The sequence below is a fragment of the Nannobrachium achirus genome (genome assembly GCF_963921795.1).
Source record: "Nannobrachium achirus genome assembly, chromosome: 3".
Taxonomy (NCBI): Eukaryota; Metazoa; Chordata; class Actinopteri; order Myctophiformes; family Myctophidae; genus Nannobrachium; species Nannobrachium achirus.
In genome coordinates, this window is record NC_137812.1 from 48446381 (window position 1) to 48466380 (window position 20000).

Here is a 20000-nt window from a genome sequence, read left to right on the forward strand (position 1 = left end):
CGTGCTTATGAGCTTGTAGATTTGCTATTTTTGAATGACCAAATTATAGGAAGAGGAAAAACAACAGTGACACACAGAACGCAACATTTCGGTCACACTGACTTTCATCACAACACGATTCGGTCAAAATGACTTTCAACTGAGAGATACCTGATGGAGGTCAGGTCGACCAAAACGTTGTGTTCTTTTCAATAAACTCGGCTGTAAGTAAGTGAAGACAGTGTGCATGATTATTTTCCTCTTCTTCCTGTCCTAAGTAGGTGTGTAAAAGGACTTCCTTTACAGAGTAACCAAATCATAAAATAGCGTTAAAGTGGTTAATTAGATTTTTGATCCTACATTATATTAGCAGGTTTTGTTGGGGCCCCCTGGAACCCCTCAAGGACCCCTGGGGGTCCCTTGACCACACTTTGAGAACCATACTTTATTAAGTATTGACGTGGTTAAATATCTGAAAACACAAATTGACATGAATCCAAAATACACTGATGATTGTGCTGTCAAACAATGAAACTATATGGAATCTATGAAAAGGTTGTGGGGGTCCCTGCTTCATCTCTCTCTCAACTAGGGGTCCTTGGTCTGAAAGCGTTGAAGACCCCTGACTTTTTTGGTCGCGCTGTTTCGCACTCACCCTGGACGTTTCTCTTTCGCTTACCACCTTCTCTCTGTCACTCACAACTCCTAACTCACACTCGCACGCACGCACGCACGCACGCACGCAGACACTAATTACTCCGATCTAGTAACTCCCAGACTGACAGTGGAGGGTAATCTTATCTGGACAGTCCACTTGATTACTGTACACAGTAAACGTGCACAGAAATAGTAAAAGGGTGTGTGACACATGGGCACGCATCCTCACGGACGCACGCATGTGTACCGTACATATGTGTGTGTGTGTGTGTGTGTGTGTGTGTGTGTGTGTGTGTGTGTGTGTGTGTGTGTGTGTGTGTGTGTGTGTGTGTGTGTGTGTGTGTGTGTGTGTGTGTGTGTTCGTCAAAGAAAGGGCGACACCTGTCTCGAGAGATTATGAAAATGTGTGCAAATCTTTGAATAGCCCTATATGTATTTTTAAAGCAAACATTTGTAACTCAAATGTTGCTTCTGGGGGGTCCCTGGAACAAAATATTTTGAGATGGGGGTCCGTGGCCAAATACATATCATTTTGGGGGTCCTTCACATGAAAAGGTTTGAGCACCGCTGACATAGAAAGTTAGAAACATAGGTTTTTCAAAAACCTTTGAAGGATTTGAAATTATTCAAAGACTTGCACAAACATTCCCACTTCCCAGTCTAAATGGGTTAAACCCCCTCCCCCTATGAAGAACATTCATGGGGGGCCCCCAGTGAATCCTTGTGTCTAGGGCCCAGAATTTGGTGCGACACCCCTGTGTGTGTGTGTGTGTGTGTGTGTGTGTGTGTGTGTGTGTGTGTGTGTGTGTGTGTGTGTGTGTGTGTGTGTGTGTGTGTGTGTGAGAGCGTGTGTGTGTGTGTGAGCGTGTGTGTGTGTGTGTGTGTTTGTGTAATAATAGATGGATAGAGGGTGTGAAGTGAACCATGGTCCTCTGGGAGTAGAGGTGGACCAGCTAAGGCTTGGCACTACAGCATTCACTGTGTCATTGCCCTGCAGGGCTAGCATCAACTCAACCGTGAGTCAGTGTACTGTACACAAGCGTTTAAGCTTACATCTCTTGCGAGTGCTTCTGGGTATTATTGACATGATGCTGTAAAATACCCAGTAACATTACAGTTACATCCAGTCCATATTCCACCCATCCATCAGCTACTATTTGTGAGATCTACAACTGTGTTGTGAAGCACTCGCATAAATCACTCTGTCCATTAGCCAGTTTTTCACTATCCCTGCTGCACCACACACGCACGCACGCGCACGCACACTCACACTCACACACACACACACACACACACACACACACACACACACACACACACACACACGCACACGCACACGCACACGCACACACGCACGCACACACACACACAGGGATGTTAGTACAGGCTTTTTGTTTATGGGTTGGGCGTCATGTGAACTAACACTGCTGCTCTTCCATCTCGTCTATTTAGCCCAGCTGCCCTAAAGGTGTCTCTCACTACACTATGTCCGTTGTCTGCTAATGCATTAGCACTCGCCACAGATCAGTGCTCGCTAGGGTAGGGGCCCAGAGGTTGTAATCCTACCACCACCCATGCAGTGGTGTGTGATGATGACGTTGATGGTGTACTGGTGTGGAGGGGAGGAGGAATCCATGTGTATAGTCATGTGATCAATACAGATCTGTCAGATTTTCCATATTCCATCCTGATTGGTGAATGTCAAACGTTGCTGGCCCACAATAACCTACCTGTCCTGGCGGAGACCTGTGCTCCCAGCACGAGACGTGCCGAGAATGTTAGAGAAAATGTCTAAAAGGGCCTTTTGGTGAAAATATCGAAAATAGCAGACCTCCAAGCTCACTGTGAGCTTGGAGGTCTGCTATTTTCGATGCTTGATTTCTACACAGAGAGGGCAATTATTTCAGCATAAGATGCTGCATTCAAGTTCAGGAGAGTTTGGACAGGCAATTCTCTTGAATGGCATGGCATGGGATGAGGGCATTTGCATTTCTTTCACCATAGTAAAAAACTGCATTCATGGTCTGGAGAGGGCACTTTATTACATGCGGATAAAAGGGCAGGGGCTCAAGCCCCCTTTGATGTCTATGTGTGTGCACGTGCCTGGCTCCGATCATCACTTTTTCAAGTTTGTTTTTCAAGACTGTTTTTCTGAAGCTATTCTGTTAATTCACTGTTTTGTACCCACCAGGTACAAAATGGTGTCGCTGCGTTGTGCCTCCTGGGGTGAACACAAGCATAAGCTCTACATGTGGAACAGAGTGATTAGCAAAGCTATCAGTGTAGCCATTAACTCATGTTGCCATTCAAATAGGGGTTTGCAGGCATTGGCTGTAGGGAACTATAATGTTGCACTTTAAGTTAATTGTGCCCTTCACTGATATGCGGGGCGGTGTGAGGCCAATGTCTGTGATTGTGACCGCTGTTAGCAAGAACTAATTCATGTTCCATTAGGCAAAAGTCAATGAAAAATAGTCCACACGCTGGTTGTTTACACACTTTATAATTTACATTCTGCACGTGTCAATGTCAGACCTTCCAGGACTATTAATTTACAGTGACACTGATTAAGCTAGCTAGACAACTAATTGCTGTACAACTCCCAGCTGCACCTTCCAGATGTTACGCTGTCAAAAAGCTTGTGTGCGTGCGTGTTTGTGTGAGTGGATGCAATTTACTTTGAATCATAACATCTGATCCTGTCAGCAATTATGTCTCACTCATTTGTTCCAAGTTTCATGTCCTGGGAATTCGTTAAACGGTAAGTTCGCCAAATAGGAAGTTCCCCCTCTTCCGATTCTCATCAATGGTACAAACCATAGAAACTTGTGGGTAGTGTCATTTGACTTGGTTCAGAGTCCTTGTCCTTCATTGGTTTAACTTGGCCCCGCCCCCTCTTCTGATTGGTTGATACTTGATACTTCCTTTTTTTTGCTATAACTCTTCAATAGTGTGTCGTATAAACGTATGGGTGCTGTCATTGGAATCAGATTCCTTGTCCTTCGTTGGTGTAATTTGGGAGAGAGGGCGAGCTCTGAAACCGACCGACCCGCTTCAGTGGTTCGGGGCCAGCCAGGGGCTGCTTCGGCAGGTCGGTGGGTCGGTTATGTAATTATGTGTAATGGTGTAATTAGTGTAATAGTGTAATAGGTGTAATAGGTGTAATAGCGGACTAAGTGTAGTCTAATAGTGTAATAGTGTAATTAGTGTAATAGGTGTAATAGGTGTAATAGCGGAATAAGTGTAGTAATCTATTAGTGTAATAGTGTAATTAGTGTAATAGTGTAATAGGTGTAATAGCGGAATAAGTGTAATAATCTAATAGTGTAATACGTGTAAAGGTGTAATAGGTCTAATAGTGTAACAGGTGTAATAGAGTAATAATTGTAATAGTGTAATAGGTGTAATAGTGTAATAGTGTAATAGTTTAATAGTGGAATAAGTGCAATAGAGTAATAGAGTGATAGAGGAAAAGTGTAATAGAATAATAGTGTATAGTGTAATAGAGTAACAGTGTTACACTAAATACACTCTAATTGTGGTAACCTCATGGTGGCTGCTGCCCCTTGTGACGTGGGAACAGCTGCGAGGGCCCGGTCAACGTTGCTTGCAGCTTTCATTTGCGTTGTTGTCCTATTACATTTTTCTCAGTGGTGAAAATGGACTTCCATAGATAAAGAAAGACAATTAATGATGAGCTGTAGTGATCTTTAATAGCCTTTCTAGCTGGAGAGAGGAATGCGCTCACTGAAATGCGTGTTAAAAACCTCTCACACAACTCTACCCCCACCCCTCACATGGAAGGTGGGGGAAGGGTAGGTCTTGGGCAGTAATCACCATGTGCTGCATGCCCGGCTAGCTCAGTCGGTAGAGCATGAGACTCTTAATCTCAGGGTCGTGGGTTCGAGCCCCACGTTGGGCGAATTTGTTTTCAAATTCTTTGGGCACAAGAAAACGTCATTGCCAAAGCAAAAATGAAATGAACCAATCAAACACCAAGACTAAGAAACATTTGTGCAATTAAAAGAGAATAAAGGAGACGTAAATAGAGCTCTCCTTTCACTCCACTACATCTCAGAGACAAATATTGTACTTTTTACTACACTACAATTATTTGAAAGCTTTAGTCACTACTAAGATTTAGGTTATTATTGCAGAACCTGCCATAACCACTATAAGCCCTATAACCTTGGCTATTCTGCTATAAAAAAAAGAAAATATGTGAGAAATGGCCATTCATAATAAGTCATTCTATTTTGGTACTCTAAGCATATTTTGATGCCAATACGTTTGAAGTTTTACTCAAGTAATCTTTTCAATACAAGACTGTAAAAGAGTATTTCTAGCGTTTCTTGATGACAGTGCTGTGGTTCTATCGACCTCATATGAATGTCAGGGGAGTTTATAGGCCACCCTATTGATTGTTGTGGTTCAACGCTGTTGTAGTTGTTTACTCATATCATTTTTTACACACACACACGCACGCACACACGCACGAATGCACGCACAAACACACGCACGTACACACACAGGCCAGAGGTCCGCTTGGCTTTCGGAAAACCGCTTAGTTCCTCTGGGCTGCAGACATCCAAAAAGAAGCATAACGGAGATGCTCATTAAGTATTTCAATGTGGAATTCTTTTTTATGATTAGTACTTTATTCAAGGTTTTCCACTTTTTTTTAAAACACACAACAACAAAAGACAAAAACATGAACACAACGAAAGCAAGAACATATACAAAGTAGTCTGTTCTTTTGTTTGTTATTTTTTCCGTTGTTCCCAAGGACAGTCAGGTATGCAGAATAAATGCAAGAAATGCCATGATAGTTTATTTATCTCAACTGGGAATCAGTCAAATAGCTTGAGTTTAATAGCTGACGCTAGTTACCAAGGACATCCCCCATAGAGCACAACAAACTGAAATGTATTAACAAATTAGTAAGAAAATATCAAATTCTTTCCATTTGAAAAATAGCTAAAATAACAGATCTAAAAACTTGTACATCAGCAATTCTTTTAGATTATAATATGTGTTTACTGTTTTGTGGTTAAAAATGTTCACATCTCTAATCTGTCTCTCTGCCCTGATCTGAGAGATGAACAGTTGGAAGTGACTGATGGGCCCAGCAGACTGGGCCGTACTGTCATTAGGACAAATGGAATAAACAGGAGGCAAGTTCTGGCATTATTCTCCTCACGAATCAAGACAGATGACTCAGAGAAAAATGTTCTGCCTTTATTGATACAGTGGAGATTGACAGAACTTGCTGCCAGGCTGCATCTGAGCCTATATGGTGCACGCCTAGTTCTTAATTTCTCTAAGGTACATTTGCCTGTGTTGCACAGTTGATAAACATGCCAATGCAAACGCCAGTCTCTTTTATTCTGTTTCGGATGTAAATGTCCGTTTTCCCTGGAAATGGATGGATAAAATTACCATTGGGTCCTTCAACTGATCCAAACGGACAATGGCCTTTATATGAGAATGAGATAATGTATGCGCGTCCTCGATATTTTTAGAAGGCGATGACCACTAGAGCTCGTTGATGATGATGATGATGATGATGATGATGATGATGATGATAGGGTGAAAGGAAAGGTACTTGTCAGACTCACACAATAATTATTCTGATGTTCCACTTTCCTTTCTCCCTTATGCTCTCTCTGACTGCCTACTCAGTTGTTCTCTTTCTCAATTCCCTCTCTTCTCTCTTTTCTATTCTCTCCTGACACAAAGGGAGGAGGCAGAGCTTTATTTACAATTGCTCTTATCCAGAGAAGGTAACTGTTATAAGCCATGGTCATTTTTAGAAACACCGCCTTTGGGAAATGTGATGAAATGTGGAATGTGATGAAAGGTGAACATTTATTAGCAGACGCGTCTGTGGTTTGACAGAAAACACAACAGATGCAAAATGAGGCAGAACAAAGCAGGTAATGCATTACGTTTTGGCTGCCGTGTTGTCCTGGGGCTAACGGAGGTGATGTAATTACTACGGCTCATTAGCATTCGTCCTAGTTTATACCGTGCACATATTTTACATACAATCTGTTGCATTCAAGTGTGGAGTTTTGAGTTGCACACACACAGCGTGTGCTTCAAGTATAGCCCTGTGCTGTGAGGCATACGGCCAGAGTCCAGGCTGAAAATGTACTGTATACACTGTGCTTTTATTATTTTATTTAGTTCAAAGAACTGAGGACTTTGAAAACTCAGTACTTTGAAAACTCAAGGCTTTGAAAACCTTCTATTTTGAAAACATGTCTTGTATTATGCTGTGAGCCTGTGACCTATGAAGCCGAAAGTGCACTCACAAAAACACTGCTCAGCAGTCTGACCCTTCTTTGGTCTGCGAACCACGATCGTAGCAGACTTTACTTATTTGTATTACACGGCTTGGTTTCATGTTTGATTCTGAACACTGAATTCATCCATTTTATCTTTGAGTGGTGCCTGCCACTCCAAAATGTTACAGAGTGTGTGTGTGTCCGTCCATCTGTCTGTCTGTATGAGTACGTACTCAGTACGGCCTAAACAGCTGCAATACCGCTGGGTGACCCACCTTCGAGTGGCGCTGTTGAGCAGCCTTGAAATGAACGGACAGTCATTTAACACTGTTCCTCTACTTCATATAGCTTAATAAAAATAACTCATCAAAGTCACCGCTCACTTCACATTGGGTGTGATTTTTTAATAATGACCGATGAGCTCAAAAAACAGACCGCTGCCTAATCAAAGGCTCAGGGCACCTGCTGCGCTGCTTGATTTTCTGCTGTACTATCCAACAAACAGACACACAATGTAAATAATTTACACCTAAAACACTGTTCACAAGAATGTCTTTGAGAACGTTTCTTTCACAAAGCGAGAAATACTAGACATGCAGTAACCGAAAATATCTTCTATTTGATCAACACTTATGGAATACTTTCATTACCATAATCAAGGAAATACTTTGTTTTGTTGATACTTTTGGGTCAATGTATTAATTCATGTATTAAGTAGCTGTGTAATAAGAATGAGTTTTGAGTCAAACCCACAAAATGTCCCTCTCCCAAATGTAAATATTCCATGATGAATGAATTCAGGGGAGTACTTCTCTGTACGATTTGTCCTGTAAATTCAAGTCAGGCTGGAAATTGGGGTTTTATGAGGTAGGTGACACAACTCGGAGTGGTTTATGGCTTAGTGGAGTGGAAGTAATCATACTAAAATGGTAACTGGTAAGTGGTCTGAATAGCTCCCTTTTCCAAAGTGCTTTGCAATTTATGCATAACGGTACATTCACCCACATTGACAGCAGAGGCAGAACCAGGCAACACCCTGCTCATCTGGAGCAGTGATGTGTAATCATTGTCTATCTCCAGGACACTTTAAGACATGCCAGGAGGAGCCGGAGATCCAATTGGAGACCTTCTGGTTCCCAAACAACCCCTCTGCCTCCTGAGCCACTGACGTCCCATATTACAGTGGTTCTCAACCTTTTCAGGCCACAACCCCCAAAATAATCATATTTTAACTGGGGACCCCCCACCCTGACGAGCACTAAGAGTTGAAGCATTACATTTTGTATAACATGGTTCTATTGTGAAAATAGCAGATCTACATGCTCACAACGCCTCGCGTTGTGAGGCGTTGTGAGCATGTAGATCGGCTATTTTCACAATTTCTGCCTCTAATATTTGACAATTTGTTTAATTTGTCATTTTAGAGGTATTAAAAAGTCCTTAAATTGTCACTTGTGAGAAAACAATGTTGCACATTAAGTTCACATTAAGTAAATCATCCTGGGACCCCCCAAAATAAGGTTGAGAACCACTGCCATATTGTGACTATTTCAGTATTACAGTGTGTGTACGATACAGTGTGTGTACGATACACTGTTTTTGACCCTGTCTGTCCTGTGTCTGTGTTATCTTTCCCAACAGTACCGGGTTGGCCAGCTGTACATGATCAGCAAACACAGCCATGAGCAGAGTGACCGAGGGGAGGGCGTGGAGGTGGTCCAGAACGAGCCGTTTGAGGACCCCACACACGGCCACGGACAGTTCACAGAGAAGCGAGTCTACCTCAACAGGTCAGTGGGACCAGGGGTGTTAAGGGTGGGAAAAGTGGGACTGAGTTAGTAGGGCCCAAGATGATTCATTATTTTGCTGCGAGCTTGTAGATCTGCTATTTCTGAAAAAAGAAAATGTGTGCAAATCTTTGAATATATGTATTTTTGTAACGCAAATTTTGCTTCTGGGGGGTCCCTGGAACTAAATAATTTGAGATGGGGGTCCGTGGCCAAATACATATAATTTTAGGGGTCCTTCACATGAAAAAGTTTGAGCACCGCTGACATAGAAACATAGATTTTTCAAAAAACCTTAGAAGGATTTGAAATATTTTTTTATATATATTTTAATATATTCAAAGACAGCAGATCTACTGAGTGCCGCGCTGTGAGCTTGTATATTTGCTATTTTTCAATAGTTAAAGTACCCACCCTCCCAGGGCCCCCGAATTTGGTGTGACACCCCTGCTCTGCCTTTTCTCCTTCACTGGGTATGTCCATCTCAACAGCACTAGTAGAGTAGAGTAGACAGACAAAAGATTGTGGTTGCGGCATCATAAAAACTGGGTTGACTAAACTGATGTGAAAAACCACAACTAGTGTGAAGTGAGCGGGGCTATTTATGAGTCAATTTCAAGTGTTCCACGAAGCTTGGTCATTGTGAGCCTGGGCGTACAACAAACTTTGAGCGCTTTGTGCCAAGATATAAGCCAGTGGTAGGCCACGCTCTGAGCCCGGACAAAGCCAGATGTTGGAGCTTAGCTCCTTCCGGGACCACAGCTCAAAAATAATAATAACAATAATCCCAATTCCGTAGGGTGCTTTTGTCACTGTATATTTGCACATATGTGGAATTTGCCCTCTGCATTTACCCATCCTATAATGATTACGAGCTGTTTGTGCGGTGCTTGGGGAGCACTTAGGGATTCAGAGTCTCGCTCAGGGACACACATTGAAACATTGCTAGCCTGACCTGGAAGTTGTACCTGGGACAAATAGGGGCTCTGCCCTTCATGTGAGAATGTCAAGAATTGTAATGCACAATGAATGCAAATCCAACTCACTCCTAATGGCTGCAGGCCTGCCCAAGATGTAGAGGTCAAATGTGAATCATCAAACCTGCTCATCATTTGACTTCATGACGTCATCAGTAAGCCAGACAAGTCTCTCAAATTCTCCACCTGAATTCCTAAATATAACGATGGTTCAGTCACCAAAATACATGGGTAATTGTAGGCCTTTTGTCACAAAATCGGTGGCACTTAACAGCTAAGAAAATGCCTCAAGGAGAGAAATTCGTCTCTTGGTATGTGTTGCAAGAGAAATTCTGCGCCTTATGCAAACTCGTTCAGTGTTTCTAATATGAACCACACCTAGTGTGAAGTGAGCGGGGCTATTTATGAATTTCAAGTGTTCCACGAAGCTTGGTCATTGTGACCCAGGGCGTACAACAAACTTTGAGCGCTTTGTGCAAAGATATAAGCCAGTGGTAGGCCACACTCTGAGCCCAGACAAAGCCAGATGTTGGAGCTTAGCTCCTTCCGGGACCACAGCTCAAAAATAATAATAACAATAATCCCAATTCCGTAGGGTGCTTTTGTCACTGTATATTTGCACATATGTGGAATTTGCCCTCTGCATTTACCCATCCTATAATGATTACGAGCTGTTTGTGCGGTGCACTTAGGGGTTCAGAGTCTCGCTCAGGGACACACATTGAAACATTGCTAGCCTGACCTGGAGTTGTACCTGGGACAAATAGGGGCTCTGGCTCCCCAGACGGGTTCCCTAACCACTCAGCTATGGCCATCCCATATGTTCACTTCCACGAGAAGAGAACCACTCTATATACACTCCAAATAAGCTGCAACATAGACCACACAGTATAAAAAGTAGAGTGCGGTAGACAAGAATAGAATGTACACAGCATTCCCCCAAATTTCATTAAAGAATCCCGGACTACCTGTTTTCTTACCGTAATCTGATGATATAACATCTCATAACGAGTGGGGTTTATCAGTATCACTATTTTTGTATCGCTCGAAAATAAAATAAATGTGTAATAAGACTACATACTGTCCACAGTGTTTTTACTTCCTGAATTCTTGCAAAACAGGATTTTACCCGTGACATCATCCAAAGTTCCCTTTGAGCATTTGGGAAACAAACACTGTGACACATATCGACACGTTTATTTTCCCGAGTGATACAAATAAGCGATTTACCGATCAACCCACCGCTCGAGATCAGAGCTGCGGTGGACTCTGGATATATATTTAAAAAAGGACCTGTACCACTCGTTATGGGATATTAATATCAGATTACGGTAAGAAAACGGGTAGTCAGGTATTCTCCTTTAACATTAAACTTTATTGGGATAGCATACCTGTAAACTCCAGCAATGAGAGGCTGTTTAGTCTTCCTGTGAGTCATGGTTGCTCTGCTGCTGGGTTTGATCCTGTAGAGAACAGGTGCAGCACAGAACAGCTTTTAACAGGCAATGTGATCACAACAGCAAGTCAACAGGTTCATGTTGGTGGAATATGTCTTTATCTCCAGACCAGCATTTCAGATAGGGATGGGTACGAGTGAATTTTCTCTGTTGCCCAAAATACTGTTACTTCCATTTCATGTCCATAATGCTTGCTCGGAGCCCTTCATGTGAGAATGTCAAGAATTGTAATGCACAATGAATGCAAATCCAACTCACTCCTAATGGCTGCAGGCCTGCCCAAGATGTAGAGGTCAAATGTGAATCATCAAACCTGGAAGGTAATTTCCTGCTACAAGCACCTGCAACATCCCAGGTCTGCACATCATTTGACTTCATGACGTCATCAGTAAGCCAGACAAGTCTCTCAAATTCTCCACCTGAATTTCTAAATATAACGATGGTTCAGTCACCAAAATACATGGGTAATTGTAGGCCTTTTGTCACAAAATCGGTGGCACTTAACAGCTAAGAAAATGCCTCAAGGAGAGAAATTCGTCTCTTGGTATGTGTTGCAAGAGAAATTCTGCGCCTTATGCAAACTCGTTCAGTGTTTCTAATATGAATATGAAACCTCATATCTCTCGTATCTTTTTTTTCTCACTGTTTGTTTATTCAATTATTAAAGCCCTGCTTCATCATACAAGACTGTCGCACAAAACTGTTTTTAAAATGATAAATACTAAATTAACGGACATACCGGTACAAGGTTGTTGTTACAATGATATAGAATGCACAAGCTCAAGACTTGGTCTGTCAAGGTGAGAATCAGGCCCTTTTACCCGTCTGTAAAAAGTGCCCTCTCCAGAGTCCAGACCATGAAATCAGCATTAACTATGGTGAAAGAAATGCAAATACCCCCTTGGCCTTTCCCGAAAACAGCATTCAAGAGCAGCAGCATTCAAGAGCAGCTCAGAGCAGCTCATTCGCCCTGAATGAGCAGATAACTGGGAGTGCAAACAAATGCAGTTTATTTTGTCCGTGCATTCTGTGGCTTGTGTAATCATTTATCTTATATTATATTTATACATTGACCATAATAGTTTAGGTTTCGAATGAAATGTTTTTAGTAAGGCTATAAGTTAACAAAGATATACTGTATTCTACACCAAATCTTTTGGTGTGCCTGTCCAGTTGCCTCTTTGGGAGGCACAGGCACACCTTTAGCACAGTCATGGCTATGCCATTGCTTGACAGCAGTTTTTTTTTGTCTCTGTGTTTAGTATCCACACATACACATACACATACACATACACATACCGTACACATACACACGCACACGCACACGCACACGCACACACACACACACACACACACACACACACACACACACACACACACACACACACACACACACACACACACGCACACACACACTTAAGTTCATACTGAGCATGGCTACAGTAATAACAGACTGTTACCAACAGGTTTCCCTGGGTTACATACTGCAGTGTAAAATACCATCCTAGAGGCTCAGTGTGTGTGTGTGTGTGTGTGTGTGTGTGTGTGTGTGTGTGTGTGTGTGTGTGTGTGTGTGTGTGTGTGTGTGTGTGTGTGTGTGTGTGTGTGTGTGTGTGTGTGTGTGTGTGTCTGTGTGTGTGTGTGTGTGTACGCGCGTGCGTGCGTGCGTGCGTGCGTACGTGCGTGCGCGTGTGTGCGGCACAGAATTTCCGCAGGTCGGCAAAATTAAAGACCAACGACAGAGAGCTGTGGAGCATTTATTTTTCAGCTTAGGTACCTGTGTCAGCAACTACTGGAGGAGAGCAGTTACGTTGAGTCAGCACATCTCAGAGAGAGAGAGAGAGAGAGAGAGAGAGAGAGATATGAGAATGAAAGTCAAACTATGACAGAACAAGGATGGTGAAACCTAGCATATGGCAGGACCGTTTATGGGCATTGTGCAAAATTATTGGAAATCTCTGAGCGATATTCGGTGGTAGTGTCTGTAATGGGAATTTCTGGATATGAAATGTCCTGTGTAAATTAAAGTGTCATCAAGTAGTGTATCACTTGACATAGTTGAATTGTGTTTGATTAAACCACAAACGTAGTCTTACTTATAATACCTGACCACACAGCCAATCTTTCCACTAAGTACCAGTCCTTTCATAACTGCTTGAGGTATCCTGCAAACAGACAGAGAGACAAAACATTACAAAAAAACAGTAAAACATTATGTTGTCATGGAGGTAAAAAGAAAAAGAAAACTGCTAATAATGCTAATAGCACTGTTTAACCAGCAGTTAAATCAGGCAGAGTCTAATAATCTGTTAAAGCTCCCCAACTGGTTAGTGAGCTGTCAGCAGGTGATTCCCTCCCCCTAGAAGGCATCAGGGGGTGCCCTAGGGCTGGGGTTTTCAAACTTTTTTGACTCAGGGCACCCCTGTAAATAACCTTTTCATCCACGGCACCCCTGAATTACACTGTTAATCTTTAGAATCTTACATCCTATTGGAAAAATATCCGTTTCCATCAGAACTGACAGAAAATAACGTTATACTTTTTTTTTTTTGAATAATATGTTTATTAATTTTTCAAACATACATTATTTGGACAACAACACACTATACAACACACAACACTATACAAGAAAAGGAAAAATAGACAAACAAACTGAAACAACAAAAACAAAAGAATAAACATAACAAGCTCAGGCAATAAGATAAATACATGATGAGCGAAGCACACAATCCCCAGCCCCCCCACAACCCCCTCAGAATGGAGAAGGCAGGCACCCGAACCAGATCGGAACTAGATTCACTGAGCACAGTTCAGCACCAGTCAAGAAACTTCAAGACAAGTGAAACAGCGACAGATAGAAGTCAAGGCCGACATGGGAACCCTTTAAGCACAGTAGCAGACAGTGTGGGCCCGATAAATCTTAAGTAGGGGTCCCAGATTTTATAGAAGGCGTCTATCTTGGAGTGTAACATACATGTTATGTATTCACAAGGAATACATTCCATTATAATATTGTGCCATGACTTTTTGGAAGGAGCAACATCCTTGATCCAAAATAGGAGAATATTCTTCCTGGCAGCGAACGTTAACACATTGAATAGCCTCTTATGATTGGCATTGACAATATGACCATCTGGGAGACCAAGTATAAGACACAAGGGGTCTGGTTCTATGGGGACACCGAAAATGGTTGACAGTTCTGTTACGACATCAGACCAGTAGTTCTGGAGCTTCACACATGACCAGAGACAATGAACGTAATTACCAATTTCTGTTTTGCATTTGAGGCAAAGTGGGGACACACTAGGATCCATTTTGTTTTTAAGGACAGAAGTTATATGTATACGATGTAATATGCGGTACTGTATGGATTTAGTCCGATTGCAGATAGAAATCTCCTTTGCGTACGTCCACATTTCATTCCAATCAGCATTATCGATAGATATGTTGAAATCTTTCTCCCATAGCTGTTTGACAGCATGGGAGTTTGTGGAGGAATTTGAATTCAGAACTTGGTAGAAAATAGAGATAAGGTTTTTAGCCAATCGGAGAGAAAGAGTACTTTCCACCTGTGAAGTCGAACAATTGGTTAACAGTGAGGTGTCTTTAGTAATAAAAGCTCTAATTTGGAAATACCTAAAAAGTTCAGGTCTCAATAAACCAAAACGCTGCTGCAGCTGTGCGAAAGACATCAAAATTGGACCTTTAAATAGATCTCCGAGCTTCCTGATGCCCTGTGCCCGCCAGACCTCGAACCCCCCATCCTCATAACCTGGCTTAAAGTCGGGATTACCCACTACTGGAGTAAGAGGAGATGTTAGTTTAGAACGGTTCTCGGTAGAACGTGTAGCCCTCCAGGCCCTAATTGAACACAGTGTGATGGGGTTAGAACATAGTTCCTTCACAGATTTAAAGTCTTTGATAAACAATAAGTTCCAAAGTGAGCATCTAGATTGAGAGGATTCAATATCAAGCCAAATTGAAGATGGGTCAGGAATACGCCAGCCAGTAAGCACCCTGAGATGTGCAGCCAGTTGGTAAAGCCTAATATTAGGCAGATCTAAACCACCATCCGCACCGGCCATCTGAAGCTTGGCCATTCTCAGGCGAGGCTTCCTCCCATTCCAAATAAAGGAACTCAACCAACCCTCTAACTGCTTTATGACCTTGTTTGACAGTAAAACAGGAACCATTTGTAAGGGATACAGTATTCTCGGGAGAACGTTCATTTTGATAAGGGCTATTCTACCCAGCCAAGAAAGCGGTAAAGGGGCCCATCTGACTAAATCCGTCTTAATGGTTTCTAGGAGAGGAGGGAAATTAGCTTGGTACATCTTATCGAATGTAGGTGTTATAGAAATCCCTAAGTAAGTAAAACCAGCGGGTGACCACCGAAAAGGAAAGGGTTCAGATAAGTTCGGGATAGAAGTTAATGTTCCAAGTGGCATAGCTTCAGACTTAGTTAAGTTAATCTTATACCCCGAGAAGGCGCCAAATCTGGATATCAGTTGCGTCAGACATAAAACAGACGTGCGGGGTCTGGAGAGAAAGATTAATACATCGTCAGCGTAAAGAGTAATTTTGTGCTCCCTTTCACCGATCACAACACCAGGAATCCGGGCAGACTGTCTTATTGCTTCCGCCAGCGGTTCAATAGCAATTGCAAAAAGCAGCGGACTGAGCGGGTCTCCTTGAGGATTCCCCCGTTGGATGGGAAAGTTGCCAGATCTAAGGCCATTTGTCAGAACTGCTGCCTTACGAGAATTATAGAGAACTTTGACCCAGTTGATAAAATTTTCACCTATGCCGAACTTCTCAAGCGTTAAGAACAGATAGGGCCATTCAACGCGATCGAACGCTTTCTCCGCGTCAAGAGAGAGCACCATAGCGTCGTGATCAAAGCTCTGAGACAGCTGAATGACATTGAGAAGTCTCCTCATATTGTCATGGGAGTTACGTCCTTTAATGAAACCTGTCTGGTCTTCTTTAATAATGAAAGGGAGCACTTTTTCTAGGCGCATAGCCAAAATTTTGGAGAGCAGTTTCTGGTCAGAATTAAGCAAGGCAATAGGCCTGTAGGAGGCGCACTTCTCGGGGCATTTTCCTTTCTTGAGGAGAAGGGAGATGTTAGCTTCACGTAGGGACTGAGGCAATATCCCGGTCTCAGCCGAATGGTTAAACATAGCCAATAAGGGGTCTAAAAGAATGTTGTTGAATTCCTTATAAAATTCACATCCGAACCCGTCCGGCCCAGGGGCCTTCCCCGAGGGCATACACTTCAGGGCAGCCAGAGCCTCCTCTTTAGTAATCGGGGCATTTAACATAGTATTCTGGGCATCTGTAGTATTAATGAGGCGCAAGTCTTCTAAAAAATTCAACATATCTTCCGGAGGGGCACCATCAGACTGTTCGGTTTTATAAAGGTTAGAGTAGAACAGAGCAAACTCCTTGTTAATAGTTTTGGTATCAAAAGACCTAACATTATTGGAGTCCGAAATGGCGGCTATTGTTTGAGAGTCAGCTCTCTTTTTAGCCAAGTTAGCTAAATACCTGCCGGGCTTATCCCCAAACTCGTACATCCTCTGTCTGGCATATTTCAGAGAATGCTCAGAGTCTTGAATTAAAAGAGTATTTAAGGCGGTACGAGTGGCAGTAAGTTCTTTAAGTAGATCCGGGCTTGGTGCAGAAACATGTTGTTTTTCAAGATCAGCCAATTTGGATTCGAGGAGTTTGCGCTGTTCGTCCTTTTTACGTCTCTTGGAGGCAACATAAGACATAATCAATCCACGAGTGTATACTTTACACGTCTCCCAAAGGAGAGAAGGGTCATCTGTGCTTGATGAGTTAATTGAATAGAACACTTTGAATTCCGAGGAAAAGTAAGAAATGAATCTGTCATCTTTAAGAAGAGACGAGTTAAACCTCCAGCGTTTTGATAAAATAACGTTATACTTGACGTTTAACCACTTGAACCCCAGCATACCTATTCTGGGGGGAAGGTTCACTAAAAATAGCCGACCTACAAGCTCACAACGTGTCACAACATGACACATTGTGAGCTTGTAGATCTGCTATTTTTGGTGAAGTGAGTTTTCGTAGGTGGAAAATGAACTCATCAGGTACAGTGCAAATCAGGTCTGTTTTACTAGTGAAGTGATATTGATGTAGTGATATTGATGAATTCCAATTATTATCAAATTATCTCACGGCACCCCGTCACCCACTTTGAAAACCCCTGCCCTAGGGCACTATAAATACCAAATGATCAACACAAAATAAAATATTTTCTATATTATTTACTGAAAGAGATGCAAACTAGGTACACAATTAACCTCTAATTCCTACACTGTATATTTATACATTATTATGTATGTGTTGCGTTTGGGTGTAAGTGCCCTTCCTCCACCCAATCAAAACTAGAGAGACGTTGTGCCCGGTGCTGCCTGCTGGAATTTACATCAGCTAATGGTGCTAAACTAAAACTCAGATGAAACATGAAAAACGATCACAGTGCATAGCCGCAATTCAAAACGTGACACGACCATGTGCTTGTGATTGAGATTAAGTATTCTTTTTTCGTGGACACTTTTCCCTGGATGAGTTCTCTAGCTTCTCTTTCAGGTTTCTTTTTCATCTTCTCCTTTCCTGTTTTCCGTTCCAAAAATACGGCATTGAAAGCGAGCTTGGTGTGAAAGCTGTGTGGGCTGTCAGAGAGGCCTTCTTCTAGCCAGCCACCCACCACGATTGGCACTGAAGAATGAAGAACTGAACAGATGGAGGGGGTGGAGGAGGAGTGTCAGTCACTTTTTAGGGGGGGGGGGGGGAGAGAGAGAGAGAGAGAGAGAGAGAGAGAGAGAGAGAGAGAGAGAGAGAGAGAGAGAGAGAGAGAGAGTGGGTGCCACTTGGACTCCTGCTGAAAGAAACTGTGCCAATTAACAGAAAAAGACAACAAAAAGCAGGGTGAAGTGGGCACAGCGCTACATTTCTGTTCTGACACTTCCTACTATTTCTCCAATTATAGTCTAAGGCTCTGAGAGTTCAGAGCACACAAATACCCACACACGCACACACACGCATGCACGCATGCACACACACACACACACACACGCACACGCACACGCACACACACACACACACACACACACACACACACACACACACACACACACACCCACACACACACACACACACACACACACACACACACACACACACACACACACACACACACACACACACACTGAACACAGTTCAGACATTCAGTGTTGTTTCTAGTATGATGATCAGTTAATCCACATTCAGTTATTCCACCTCTGTACTCCAGGACAAACACACGTTACCAGTCTTCCCACAGTACCTGCATGTGGAAAGCCTGTGGAGAACCAGCTGGCTATAGCATAGTGCAGAGTGCCCCAGGAAAAAATGATAAATAACTAAAATAATTGGATGTCCGACATTCAGATCAATTGAGATCTGTCTGTCAATATAATGACCCAGACCATCCTAACTTTTGGGGCCCAGCCCTGATGATCAAGGAACAAAGTGAATTATGGAGGGTGAGGCACTCGTGCTGTCTTGAGGTCAGTGTGAATGAATGAACAGGATCACAACATCTTAACTGAATTAATGTGATGCTGATTCCTGTTGTGATTTGATGATGGTTAATTCAGTTTGTGGTTTTTATAGGAAGATTTAAATCAGAGCTATTGATTTTCAGGGAGAAACACCACAATAATGGAACCAAATAACAATTCATGTTAACCTCTCTCTTCCCTCTCTCTTTGTTTCCCTATCTTTCTCTCTCTGTCGCTGTCTGTTTTTCTGTCTGCAGTAAATTGCCCAGCTGGGCTCGGGCAGTGGTTCCCAAGATATTCTATGTGACAGAGAAAGCATGGAACTATTACCCTTATACCATAACAGGTACAGTATGGAAGCACACACTCTATCTTTCTCTCATGCACACACAGCACAAACGTGTGGTGATCAGAATATACACATACAGTAATAATATATACATACAGTATACCATGTACGTGCATGTATTTGGTATTCATCCCTATCCGGATCAAATATCTGATGTACAAGCTCTCAGCGCAAAACAAAGTGACATGGTGTGAGCTTGTATATCTGATATTGTTTAAGATCAAAACATCGATGGAGTGTAAAAGTCAGCATCAACTTTTAAATACATTCTGAAAATCTATTTTTACATCGAGGCCTTTTTGGAGCGGTGAAGCGCTCCCAACCTTTAGCTTTGTGTGTCTCCCTGTCTCTGTGAGCATAAATACCTGCAATACCGCTGGGTGACCAGAAGGGCACTGTTGTGCATAGACAGTATAAAAACAGGAACAGATTGAGAAGACCACTGTTGTGCTAGCCTGGCATAGCCAGCCTACCGGTATATACTTATGCAGCTAACTAACTGCAATCTACCTTGTTTTAACATGGGTGGATGTTCTAGCTGAGCTAGGCTACGTTGTGCAGCCTAGATACACACACACACACACACACGCACGCACGCACGCACGCACACACAGAGTATAGCTGCTCAAATTCACCGCTCCACTTCAAACTGAGGTTTGATTTTTATAGTGTGCATTGCCTTCTTTATGCCTTCTTATTTGTATATGTGTTTGCTCATCCGTTTCTCTGTTATCTTGTCACATTTATCTTGTTTTGTAAAGCACTTTGTAACCCTGTTGATCGAAAAACACTTCATAAATAAACGTCATTATCATTATTATTTATCCAATTGCCCCCTCCACTTCTGATATCACATTTTACACGTTTTAATAATTCATTAACAATTCATAATTAATAAACCCACCACTCACCACAGCATGTCCAGAGGAT

At 42.4% G+C, this 20000-nt stretch overlaps 1 protein-coding gene across 1 annotated transcript in view; it reads left to right on the forward strand.

Moving 5' to 3' along the window:
- The window catches only part of LOC308281290 (cytoplasmic phosphatidylinositol transfer protein 1-like), a 104035-nt gene that overhangs the window by 59820 nt on the left and 24215 nt on the right, over positions 1–20000 (forward strand). Inside the window, exons 2-3 of the mRNA XM_080721433.1 lie at positions 8568–8716; positions 18979–19126. Of these exons, the coding sequence (XP_080577559.1) occupies positions 8568–8716; positions 18979–19126 (297 nt within the window). The remainder of the gene's footprint in view (positions 1–8567; positions 8717–18978; positions 19127–20000) is intronic.